The 12,669-nt window shown below is 43.1% G+C and overlaps 1 protein-coding gene across 1 annotated transcript in view; it reads right to left on the bottom strand.

The window, feature by feature from the left end:
* LOC139394541 (zinc finger protein 850-like) overlaps window positions 1-11,864 on the bottom strand; it is a 45,925-nt gene extending 34,061 nt beyond the window's left edge. Inside the window, exons 1-2 of the mRNA XM_071142633.1 lie at window positions 11,765-11,864; window positions 1,978-3,197 (exon numbers count right to left, since the gene is read on the bottom strand). Of these exons, the coding sequence (XP_070998734.1) occupies window positions 1,978-3,197; window positions 11,765-11,864 (1,320 nt within the window). The remainder of the gene's footprint in view (window positions 1-1,977; window positions 3,198-11,764) is intronic.
* Between the last annotated feature and the right edge of the window lie 805 nt (window positions 11,865-12,669).

The raw sequence follows: 12,669 nt of genomic DNA, 5'->3' as shown, positions 1-12,669 counted from the left end.
AGACCTGAGACTGGGACGGAGATTTGTCTTCCAACAAGACAATGATCCAAAACATAAAGCAAAATCTACAATGGAATGGTTCAAAAATAAACATATCCAGGTGTTAGAATGGCCAAGTCAAAGTCCAGACCTGAATCCAATCGAGAATCTGTGGAAAGAACTGAAAACTGCTGTTCACAAATGCTCTCCATCCAACCTCACTGAGCTCGAGCTGTTTTGCAAGGAGGAATGGGAAAAAATTTCAGTCTCTCGATGTGCAAAACGGATAGAGACATACCCCAAGTGACTTACAGCTGTAATCGCAGCAAAAGGTGGCGCTACAAAGTATTAACTTAAGGGGGCTGAATAATTTTGCACGCCCAATTTTTCAGTTTTTAATTTGTTAAAAAAGTTTGAAATATCCAATAAATGTCGTTCCACTTCATGATTGTGTCCCACTTGTTGTTGATTCTTCACAAAAAAATACAGTTTTATATCTTTATGTTTGAAGCCTGAAATGTGGCAAAAGGTCGCAAAGTTCAAGGGGGCCGAATACTTTCGCAAGGCACTGTAGATACTTTTGTACCTGTTTCCTACAGGATCTTCACAAGCTCCTTTGCTGTTGTTCTGGGATTGATTTGCACTTTTCGCACCAAAGTACGTTCATCTCTAGGAGACAGAAAGTGTCTCCTTCCTGAGCGGTATGACGGCTGTGTGGTCCCATGGTGTTAATACTTGCGTACTATTGTTTGTACAGATGAACGTGGTACCTTCAGGCGTTTAGAAATTGCTCCCAAGGATGAACCGGACTTGTGGAGGTCTACATTGTTTTTCCTGAGGTCTTGGCTGATTTCTTTTGATTTTCCCATGATATCAAGCAAAGAGGCACTGAGTTTGAAGGTAGGCCTTGAAATACATCCACGGGTACACCTCCAATTGACTCAAATGATGTCAATTAGCCTATCAGAAGCTTCTAAAGCAATGACATCATTATCTGGAATGTATCAAGCTGTTTAAAGGCACAGTCAACTTAGTGTATGTAAACTTCTGACCCACTGTGATACAGTTGTGATACAGTGAATTACAAATGAAATAATCAAGTCTGTAACTTGTTTCATGCTCAAAGTAGATGTCCTAACCGACTTGCCAAAACTATAGTTTGTTAACAAGAAATTTGTGGAGTGGTTAAAAAACTAGTTTTAATGACCTCAACCTAAGTGTCTGTAAACTTCCGACTTCAACTGTATGTTTATTTATTTCTCCCTTTGTACTTTAACTATTTGTACAACATTACAACACTGTACATAGACATAAGATGACGTTTGTAATGTCTTTATTCTTTTGGAACTTCTGTGATTGTAATATTTACTGTTGATTCTTTATTGTTTTATAGTGAATGTCCACTAGTGGCCAACATAATTAAAACATATTCATTGATACTTTCATTCAGATAAAAATGTTGCATTAATCAAATGTGTTTTACAATCAGCACCTGTATTTTCTCTCTAACATGGTGGAATAACACTGATCGGAACATTCAAGAGGTTGTGAATGTTCTTCGTGTTAACAACATCATCACATCTTTAGCTTGGAGACTAGAACACAAATTAACTAAATGAAACCAAAACAACTACGTTTCTCGAGGTTTCAAGGTCAGAATCAAGATATACACACAATATTCCACCAATTTACATTTTAAAATATCTAAATCATGTCATAAACATCTAAGGGTTCTAACATGGATCCAATCTATCAAAGTGTAGAATCAAAAGAAACAAAAAAAACATTTTTAAATTATAATCCAGAGGAAAAACAGGCGTATTGTTGAATAAGATTTAATATTAACAATATGGTTTAATGTGGCATAAAACAACAGTCAAACATCAGTCAGAACACAGCGACTCATCAGAACACAGCGACTCATCAGAACACAGCCTGGGAATGGGAACATGGGTAAGGCTTCACTCAAGAGTGCATTGTCTTCTTATGTTTGTTCAGGCTCCCTAAATGGGAAAAATCCTTTCCACACAGGGAGCAATGATAAGGTTTCTCCCCGGTGTGTGTCCTCTCATGTGATTTTAGTTCCTGTGATCGTGAAAATCTCTTTCCACAATGGGGACAGGGGTAAGGCTTTTCTCTTGTGTGTGTCCTCTCGTGTGATTTTAGGTCCTGTGATCGTGAAAATGTCTTTCCGCAATGGGCACAGTGGTAAGGCTTTTCTCCGGTGTGGATTCTATTATGTTTGTTCAGGCTCCCTAACAGCGAAAAACTCTTTTTACACTGGGAGCAGTGGTATGGTTTCTCCCCTGTGTGTGTCCTCTCATGTGATTTTAGTTCCTGTGGTCTTGAAAATCTCTTTTCACATAGGGCACAGGGGTAAGGCGTTTCTCCTGTGTGTATTCTCTTATGAGTGTTCAGGCTCGCTAACTGCGTAAAACTTTTTTCACACTGGGAGCAGTGGTATGGTTTCTCCCCTGTGTGTGTCCTCTCGTGTGATTTTAGTTGCTGTGCTCGTGTAAATCTCTTTCCACAATGGGAACATTGGAAAGGCTTTTCTCCTGTGTGTTTCCTTTCATGCTCTTTTAGGTTCCCTAACAACCTAAAACTCTGTCCACAATGGGAACAGTGGTAAGGTTTTTCTCCTGTGTGCATTCTATTGTGTTTGTTCAGGCTCCATAAATGAGTAAAACACTTTCCACACTGGGAACAGAGATATATTTTCTCCCCTGTGTGTGTCCTCTGATGCATTTTTAGGTTCTGTGATCGGGAAAATCTCTTTCCACACTGGGAACATTGGAAAGGCTTTTCTTCTGTGTGTTTCCTTTCATGCTCTTTTTGGTAAGCTAACTGGGCAAAACCTTTTCCACACACGGAGCAATGGTAAGGTTTCTCCCCTGTGTGCGTCCTCTCATGCTCCTTCAGCTTATCCAACAACCTAAAATTCTTTCCACAATGGGAACAGTGGTAAGGCTTTTCTCCTGTGTGTATTCTACTATGTTTTTTTAGGTTCTGTGATCGTGAAAATCTCTTTCCACACTGGGAGCAGTGGAAATGTTTTCCTCCTGTGTGTTTTCTCTCATGCTTTTTTAGGTTCAGTGACAACTTAAAACTCTTATTACACTTGGAACAGTCGAGTCGTCTCACTGGTTTGGGAGTCTCTGGGTCTGGTTCCTCTGAAGGACTCTTACTGCTGTCAGAGTGACAGACTGGTCTCTCTCCTGCCAAAGACAGAGTATTTGGTTAAACAGAGAGACCTGGATGAAACCTCCACATGATAAAACCGTCTTCCTATGAGGTTTAATCTAGACTAGATTAAACAGTACACTTGGAACATGAATGCCGATTGGTTAATAGCCATTAGTTATTCACAATACTACCCGGGTAATGGCTGTTAACCCATTATTTACCATTCTAGTAACAACCCAACAATTAACCACTAGCAATTAACCCCATCTTAACCCTGTATGTACCATTCTAGCCCCATCTTAACCCCTTTTGTACCATTCTAGCCCCATCTTAACCCCCTATGTACCATTCTAGCCCCATCTTAACCCCTTTTGTACCATTCTAGCCCCATCTTAACCCCCTATGTACCATTCTAGCCCCATCTTAACCCCTTTTGTACCTTTATAGCCCCATCTTAACCCCCTATGTACCATTCTGGCCCCATCTTAACCCCCTATGTACCATTCTAGCCCCATCTTAACCCCCTATGTACCATTCTAGCCCCATCTTAACCCCTTATGTACCATTCTAGCCCCATTTTAACCCCTTATGTACCATTCTAGCCCCATTTTAACCCCTTATGTACCATTCTAGCCCCATTTTAACCCCTTTTGTACCATTCTAGCCCCATTTTAACCCCGTTCTAGTAACAAACCAACACTTAGCCATTATCTATTCATTATAGCAGGTAAAGGGAGATTACATAGGCATAAATACATATTTTCCATACATTTCTATTGAATAATAAATCACCAGAATACGTTCTATACATATTGTCTGTACATTTCTATTGAATAATAAATCACCAGAATACGTTCTATACATATTGTCTGTACATATACAAAATGCAGAGGTCAGAGGTCAGATAACAAGGTTCAGAACAAGTCCCTTCTGTTACAAACCAAACGCTGGACTAGAAACATGGGGTAATAATGCTGAGTTTCTTTTTTCCAGTGGAGATTAGTTTATGAATTTCCTGGCTGGGCTGTGGGACAGTGGAGATTAGTTTATGAATTGCCTGTCTGGGCTGTGGGACAGTGGAGATTAGTTTATAAATTGCCTGGCTGGGCTGTGGGACAGTAGAGATTAGTTTATGAATTGCCTGGCTGGGCTGTGGGACAGTGGAGATTAGTTTATAAATTGCCTGGCTGGGCTGTGGGACAGTGGAGATTAGTTTATGAATTGCCTGGCTGGTCTGTGGGACAGTGGAGATTAGTTTATGAATTACCTGGCTGGGCTGTGGGACAGTGGAGATTAGTTGATGAGCATAGCTCAGCACAATAGAGGAGAGTATAGCTCAGTATAGGAGAGTATAGCTCAGTATAGGAGAGTATAGCTCAGTACAGTAGAGTATAGCTCAGTACTGTAGAGGAGAGCATAGCTCAGTACAGTATAGGAGAGTATAGCTCGGTATAGGAGAGTATAGCTCAGTACAGTAGAGGAGAGTATAGCTCAGTATAGGAGAGTATAGCTCAGTACAGTAGAGGAGAGTATAGCTCAGTACAGTAGAGGAGAGCATAGCTCAGTACAGTATAGGAGAGTATAGCTCGGTATAGGAGAGTATAGCTCAGTACAGTAGAGGAGAGCATAGCTCAGTACAGTAGAGGAGAGTATAGCTCAGTACAGTAGAGGAGAGTATAGCTCAGTACAGTAGAGGAGAGTATAGCTCAGTATAGGAGAGCATAGCTCAGTACAGTAGAGGAGAGTATAGCTCAGTAGAGGAGAGTATAGCCACCATGGACAGACCAGCCACCATGGACAGACCAGTGAGCTGCCAGTCACCATGGACAGACCAGCCACCATGGACAGACCAGTGAGCTGCCAGCCACCATGGACAGACCAGTCACTACGGACAGACCAGTGAGCTGCCAGTCACCATGGACAGACCAGTCACTATGGACAGACCAGTGAGCTACAGTACAGTAGAGTATAGCTCAGTACAGTATAGGAGAGTATAGCTCAGTACAGTACAGCAGAGTATAGCGCAGTACAGTAGAGTATAGCTCAGTACAATAGAGTATAGCTCAGTACAGTATTGCACAGTACAGTACAGTAGAGTATAGCTCAGTACAGTAGAGTATAGCTCAGTACAGTAGAGTATAGCTCAGTACAGTAGAGGAGAGTATAGCTCAGTACAGTATAGGAGAGTATAGCTCAGTACAGTACAGCAGAGTATAGCGCAGTACAGTAGAGTATAGCTCAGTACAATAGAGTATAGCTCAGTACAGTATTGCACAGTACAGTACAGTAGAGTATAGCTCAGTACAGTAGAGTATAGCTCAGTACAGTACAGTATTGCACAGTACAGTAGAGTATAGCTCAGTAGAGTAGAGTATAGCCCAGTACAGTAGAGTATAGCTCAGTACAGTACAGTATTGCACAGTACAGTACAGTAGAGTATAGCTCAGTAGAGTATAGCTCAGTACAGTAGAGTATAGCTCAGTACAGTAGAGTATAGCTCAGTACAGTAGAGTATAGCTCAGTAGAGTAGAGTATAGCTCAGTACAGTAGAGTATAGCTCAGTACAGTAGAGTATAGCTCAGTACAGTAGAGTATAGCTCAGTGCAGTAGAGTAGAGTATAGCTCAGTACAATACAGTAGAGTATAGCTCAGTACAGTAGAGTATAGCTCAGTACAGTAGAGTATAGCTCAGTACAGTAGAGTATAGCTAAGTACAGTAGAGTATAGCTCAGTACAGTAGAGTATAGCTCAGTACAGTAGAGTATAGCTCAGCACAGTAGAGTATAGCTCAGCACAGTAGAGTATAGCTCAGTACAGTAGAGTATAGCTCAGTACAGTAGAGTATAGCTCAGTACAGTAGAGTATAGCTCAGTACAGTAGAGTATAGCTCAGTACAGTAGAGTATAGCTCAGTACAGTAGAGTATAGCTCAGTACAGTAGAGTATAGCTCAGTACAGTAGAGTATAGCTCAGCACAGTAGAGTATAGCTCAGTACAATACAGTAGAGTATAGCTCAGTACAATACAGTAGAGTATAGCTCAGTACAGTAGAGTATAGCTCAGTACAGTAGAGTATAGCTCAGTACAGTAGAGTATAGCTCAGTACAGTAGGGTATAGCTCAGTACAGTAGAGTATAGCTCAGTACAGTAGAGTATAGCTCAGTACAGTATAGCTCAGTACAGTAGAGTATAGCTCAGTACAGTAGAGTATAGCTCAGTACAGTAGAGTATAGCTCAGCACAGTAGAGTATAGCTCAGCACAGTAGAGTATAGCTCAGTACAGTAGAGTATAGCTCAGTACAGTATAGCTCAGTACAGTATAGCTCAGTACAGTAGAGTATAGCTCAGCACAGTAGAGTATAGCTCAGTACAATACAGTAGAGTATAGCTCAGTACAGTAGAGTATAGCTCAGTACAGTAGAGTATAGCTCAGTACAGTATAGCTCAGTAGAGTAGAGTATAGCTCAGCACAGTAGAGTATAGCTCAGTACAATACAGTAGAGTATAGCTCAGTACAGTAGAGTATAGCTCAGTACAATACAGTAGAGTATAGCTCAGTACAGTAGAGTATAGCTCAGTACAATACAGTAGAGTATAGCTCAGTACAGTAGAGTATAGCTCAGTACAGTAGAGTATAGCTCAGCACAGTAGAGTAGAGTATAGCTCAGTATAGGAGAGTATAGCTCAGCACAGTACAGTAGAGTATAGCTCAGTAGAGTAGAGTATAGCTCAGTACAATACAGTAGAGTATAGCTCAATACAGTAGAGTATAGCTCAGTATAGTATAGTAGAGTATAGCTCAGCGCAGTAGAGTATAGCTCAGTAGAGTAGAGTATAGCTCAGTACAATACAGTAGAGTATAGCTCAGTAGAGTAGAGTATAGCTCAGTACAGTAGAGTATAGCTCAGTACAGTAGAGTATAGCTCAGTACAGTAGAGTATAGCTCAGTACAGTAGAGTATAGCTCAGTAGAGTAGAGTATAGCTCAGTACAATACAGTAGAGTATAGCTCAGTAGAGTACAGTAGAGTATAGCTCAATACAGTAGAGTATAGCTCAGTATAGTATAGTAGAGTATAGCTCGGTAGAGTAGAGTATAGCTCAGTAGAGTACAGAAGAGTATAGCTCAGTAGAGTAGAGTATAGCTCAGTACAGTAGAGTATAGCTCAGTACAGTAGAGTATAGCTCGGTAGAGTACAGAAGAGTATAGCTCACTAGAGTAGAGTATAGCTCAGTACAGTAGAGTATAGCTCAGTACAGTAGAGTATAGCTCAGTACAGTAGAGTATAGCTCAGTACAGTAGAGTATAGCTCGGCACAGTAGAGTATAGCTCAGTACAGTAGAGTATAGCTCAGTACAGTAGAGTATAGCTCAGCACAGTAGAGTAGAGTATAGCTCAGTACAGTAGAGTAAATGGATGGACAGACCAGTGAGCTGCCAGTCACTATGGACAGAACAGTCAGCTGATAGTCACTACGGACAGACCAGTGAGCTGCCAGTCACTATGGACAGACCAGTGAGCTGCCAGTCACCACGGACAGACCGGCCACTATGGACAGACCAGTGAGCTGCAAGTCACTATGGACAGACCAGTGAGCTGCCAGCCACCATGGACAGACCAGTGAGCTGCCAGTCACCACGGACAGACCGCCCACTATGGACAGACCAGTGAGCTGCAAGTCACTATGGACAGACCAGTGAGCTGCCAGCCACTATGGACAGACCAGTGAGCTGCCAGCCACCATGGACAGACCAGTGAGCTGCCAGTCACCATGGACAGACCAGTGAGCTGCCAGTCACCACGGACAGACCGCCCACTATGGACAGACCAGTGAGCTGCAAGTCACTATGGACAGACCAGTGAGCTGCCAGCCACTATGGACAGACCAGTGAGCTGCAAGTCACTACGGACAGACCAGTGAGCTGCCAGTCACCATGGACAGACCAGTGAGCTGCCAGTCACCATGGACAGTCACTATGGACAGACCAGTGAGCTGATAGTCGCTATGGACAGACCAGTCACTATGGACAGACCAGTGAGCTGATAGTCACTCTGGACAGACCAGTGAGCTGCCAGCCACTATGGACAGACCAGTGAGCTGACAGTCACTATGGACAGACCAGTGAGCTGCCAGTCACCATGGACAGACCAGTGAGCTGCCAGTCACCATGGACAGACCAGTGAGCTGCCAGTCACCATGGACAGACCAGCCACTATGGACAGACCAGTGAGCTGACAGTCACTATGGACAGACCAGTGAGCTGATAGTCACTCTGGACAGACCAGTGAGCTGCCAGTCACTATGGACAGACCAGTCACCATGGACAGACCAGTGAGCTGCCAGTCACCATGGACAGACCAGTGAGCTGCCAGTCACCATGGACAGACCAGTGAGCTGCCAGTCACCATGGACAGACCAGCCACTATGGACAGACCAGTGAGCTGACAGTCACTATGGACAGACCAGTGAGCTGATAGTCACTCTGGACAGACCAGTGAGCTGCCAGTCACTATGGACAGACCAGTCACCATGGACAGACCAGTGAGCTGCCAGTCACCATGGACAGACCAGCCACTATGAACAGACCAGTGAGCTGCCAGTCACCATGGACAGACCAGCCACTATGGACAGACCAGTGAGCTGCCAGCCACCATGGACAGACCAGTGAGCTGCCAGTCACTATGGACAGACTAGTCACTATGGACAGACTAGTGAACTCCCAGCCACCATCTCAATTAGGCCCACAGAATTAAACCTAGGAGGAGCAGCTTTGAATGTCTGGTGGCTTAACGTTGGGCCCAAGCTAGCTAGCTAACCAGCTTGTTTGTGCAGAGCAGCAACATAATTAAAAAATGCATCCCACCTTTTTGTAGTTAATAAATCCAATGTGAAACGTTTAACTGTAGTGTCCTTATCGATCATTGAAAAAGTGAATCCATTCTTGTCTAATTAAACATCTCTCTCCCTGATTTATGAATCACGCTTGTACAGATGTCAGTAGGCTACAGGGTGGTTCCCAAACTGTGGGACACAACCCCCCCTAGGGGTACAACCCCCCCCAGGGGCACGAACGACCCCTCATGGGCACGAACGACCCCCCCTAGGGGCACGAGGGGTCGGTTGGGGACTAAAAGTGGTCCTTGTCAATAGAGTTGTGTGGTTTGTTAAACTTTGAAATCAATGGTTTCTGTCAGGCAAACATTTTAAGTGAGTCTCAGCACAATGAAATCTGATAATACATATGTATCTTCCATAGATGATAGTCCAGAGTGTTCCAGAGTGTTCCATAGTGTTCCAGAGTGTTCCATAGTGTTCCATAGTGTTCCATAGTGTTCCATAGTGTTCCATAGTGTTCTACAGTGTTCCATAGTGTTCTATAGTGTTCTATAGTGTTCCATAGTGTTCCATAGTGTTCCATAGTGTTCTACAGTGTTCCATAGTGTTCCATAGTGTTCTATAGTGTTCTATAGTGTTCCATAGTGTTCCATAGTGTTCCATAGTGTTCCATAGTGTTCTATAGTGTTCCATAGTGTTCCATAGTGTTCTATAGTGTTCTACAGTGTTCCATAGTGTTCTATAGTGTTCCATAGTGTTCTATAGTGTTCTATAGTGTTCCATAGTGTTCTATAGTGTTCCATAGTGTTCCATAGTGTTCCATAGTGTTCCATAGTGTTCCATAGTGTTCTACAGTGTTCCATAGTGTTCCATAGTGTTCTACAGTGTTCCATAGTGTTCCATAGTGTTCTATAGTGTTCTATAGTGTTCTATAGTGTTCCATAGTGTTCTATAGTGTTCCATAGTGTTCCATAGTGTTCCATAGTGTTCCATAGTGTTCTACAGTGTTCCATAGTGTTCCATAGTGTTCTACAGTGTTCCATAGTGTTCCATAGTGTTCCATAGTGTTCCATAGTGTTCCATAGTGTTCCATAGTGTTCTATAGTGTTCCATAGTGTTCCATAGTGTTCCATAGTGTTCCATAGTGTTCTATAGTGTTCTATAGTGTTCCATAGTGTTCCATAGTGTTCTACAGTGTTCCATAGTGTTCTACAGTGTTCCATAGTGTTCCATAGTGTTCCATAGTGTTCTACAGTGTTCCATAGTGTTCTACAGTGTTCCATAGTGTTCTATAGTGTTCTATAGTGTTCCATAGTGTTCTACAGCGTTCCATAGTGTTCCATAGGGTTCCATAGTGTTCCATAGTGTTCTACAGTGTTCCATAGTGTTCCATAGTGTTCCATAGTGTTCTACAGTGTTCCATAGTGTTCTACAGTGTTCCATAGTGTTCTATAGCGTTCCATAGTGTTCCATAGTGTTCCATAGTGTTCCATAGTGTTCTACAGTGTTCCATAGTGTTCCATAGTGTTCCATAGTGTTCCATAGCGTTCTACAGCGTTCCATAGCGTTCCATAGTGTTCCATAGCGTTCCATAGTGTCCTATAGTGTTCCATAGTGTTACAAAGTTCACCTTCACACAGGGGTGTGAAGGTGAACGGAAAGGCACTGGAGCGAAGAATCGCCCTTGCTGTCTCTGCCTGGCCGGTTCCCCTCTCTCCACTGGGATTCTCTGCCTCTAACCCTATTACAGGGGCTGAGTCACTGGCTTACTGGTGCTCTTCCATGCTGTCCCTAGGGGGGGGTGCGTCACTTAAGTGGGTTGTGCCATGGCGGAGATCTTTGTGGGCTTTACTCAGCCTTGTCTCAGGATGGTAAGTTGGTGGTTGAAGATATCCCTCTAGTGGTGTGGGGGCTGTGCTTTGGCAAAGTGGGTGGGGTTATATCCTTCATGTTTGGCCCTGTCCGGGGGTATCATCGGACGGGCCACAGTGTCTCCCGACCCCTCCTGTCTCAGCCTCCAGTATTTATGCTGCAGTAGTTTGTGTCGGGGGGCTAGGGCCAGTCTGTTATATCTGGAGTATTTCTCCTGTCTTATCCGGTGTCCTGTGTGAATTTAAGTATGCACTCTAATTCTCTCTCTCTCTTTCGTTCCCTCTTTTGGAGGACCTGTGCCTCAGGACTACATGGCCTGATAACTCCTTGTTGTCCTCAGTCCACCTGGCAGTGCTGCTGCTCCAGATTCAACTGTTCTGCCTGCGGCTATGGAACCCTGACCTGTTCACCGGACGTGCTACAGGTCCCAGAATTGCTGTTTTCAACTCTCTAGAGACAGCAGTAGCGGTAGAGATATTCTGAATGATCGGCTGTGAAAAGCAAACTGACATTTACTCCTGAGGCACCTGTTGCACCTTTGACAACCACTGTGATTATTATTATTTGACCCTGCTGGTCATCTATGAACATTTGAACATCTAGGCCATGTTCTGTTATAATCTCCATCTGGCACAGCCAGAAGAGGACTGGCCACCCCTCATAGCCTGGTTCCTCTCTAGGTTTCTTCCTAGGTTTTGACTTTTCTAGGTAGTTTTTCCTAGCTACCGTGCTTCTACACCTGCATTGCTTGCTGTTTGGGGTTTTAGGCTGGGTTTCTGTACAGCACTTTGAGATATCAGATGATGTACGAAGGGCTATATAAATACATTTGATTTATTAACGTTTTATTGGCCGCGCCGTCTATTTGTAGCTTTCACAAAGATATTACTCACTGTTGTTAATCAGATCTCCCGTCTCCTCTTCTTCTTCTTCCAATGTGACAGTAATCTCCCCCACTTCCTTCATTCCAAAAACGTCTTCCTCTTCTTTCATTGTGACAGTCATCTCCCCATCCTCCCCTGCATCCTCCTCTTCCTCTTTTACTGTAACATCCTCCTCCTCTTTCACTCTGAACGCGTCTTCATCTTCTGTCAATTTAACCTCTTTCTCTTCTTCTTTCACTGTAACAGCCTCAACCTCTGTTTCTTGTTTTACTGTGACATCCTCTTCTTCCTTCTCCTCTTTCACGACAATGTTCAGCCCCAGAGTTTCTTTCTCCGTCCAGCAGATCACCTCTTTAGAAGTGGGGGAGTCGTTTAGTGAGCTCATGGTTGGGATGTTAGCTAGATAGCTAGCTAGTTAGCATTAGTGACTAGACTAGCACTACTGCTAATTTACCCAGCTAGCTAGCTGACTAACAACAACGTAAATATTTAATGAAAAGGTGTAACTAGCTAGTAGATACTACAAGTGTGTTTAACACACAGTCGCTAATATACAACGAAAGCATTTAAAAATCTGCTATGTTGGCTAGAAAGCTACCGAGATGAATAACTCGCTTTTCTTGTTTTAAGAAGCGTCCCGTCCATTAGATTATACGTCACACCGGCAGCATTGCCCTGAAACAGGCCCATCGCCACCTGGTGGCTGGGAGGGTAACAGTCAAGGGACATTTTTATTTTATTTTGAGACACTTAATTATATTTTGTATTTATTTATTTATTTATATAATATTATTATATTGAGACGTATAAAGAAAAGCATGTGTCGATTAGCGAATATCTTTAACAATTTACTTCTGCACATTTAGAAAATCAAACAAACAGATAATATCCCAATAAGGCAGCTAGGTCCAAAC

The sequence above is a fragment of the Oncorhynchus clarkii genome, unplaced genomic scaffold (genome assembly GCF_045791955.1).
Source record: "Oncorhynchus clarkii lewisi isolate Uvic-CL-2024 unplaced genomic scaffold, UVic_Ocla_1.0 unplaced_contig_461_pilon_pilon, whole genome shotgun sequence".
In the NCBI taxonomy this organism is placed as follows: domain Eukaryota; kingdom Metazoa; phylum Chordata; class Actinopteri; order Salmoniformes; family Salmonidae; genus Oncorhynchus; species Oncorhynchus clarkii.
The sequence above is the reverse complement of the archived record's forward strand: the minus strand, read 5'-3'. Positions and strand labels throughout refer to the sequence as shown.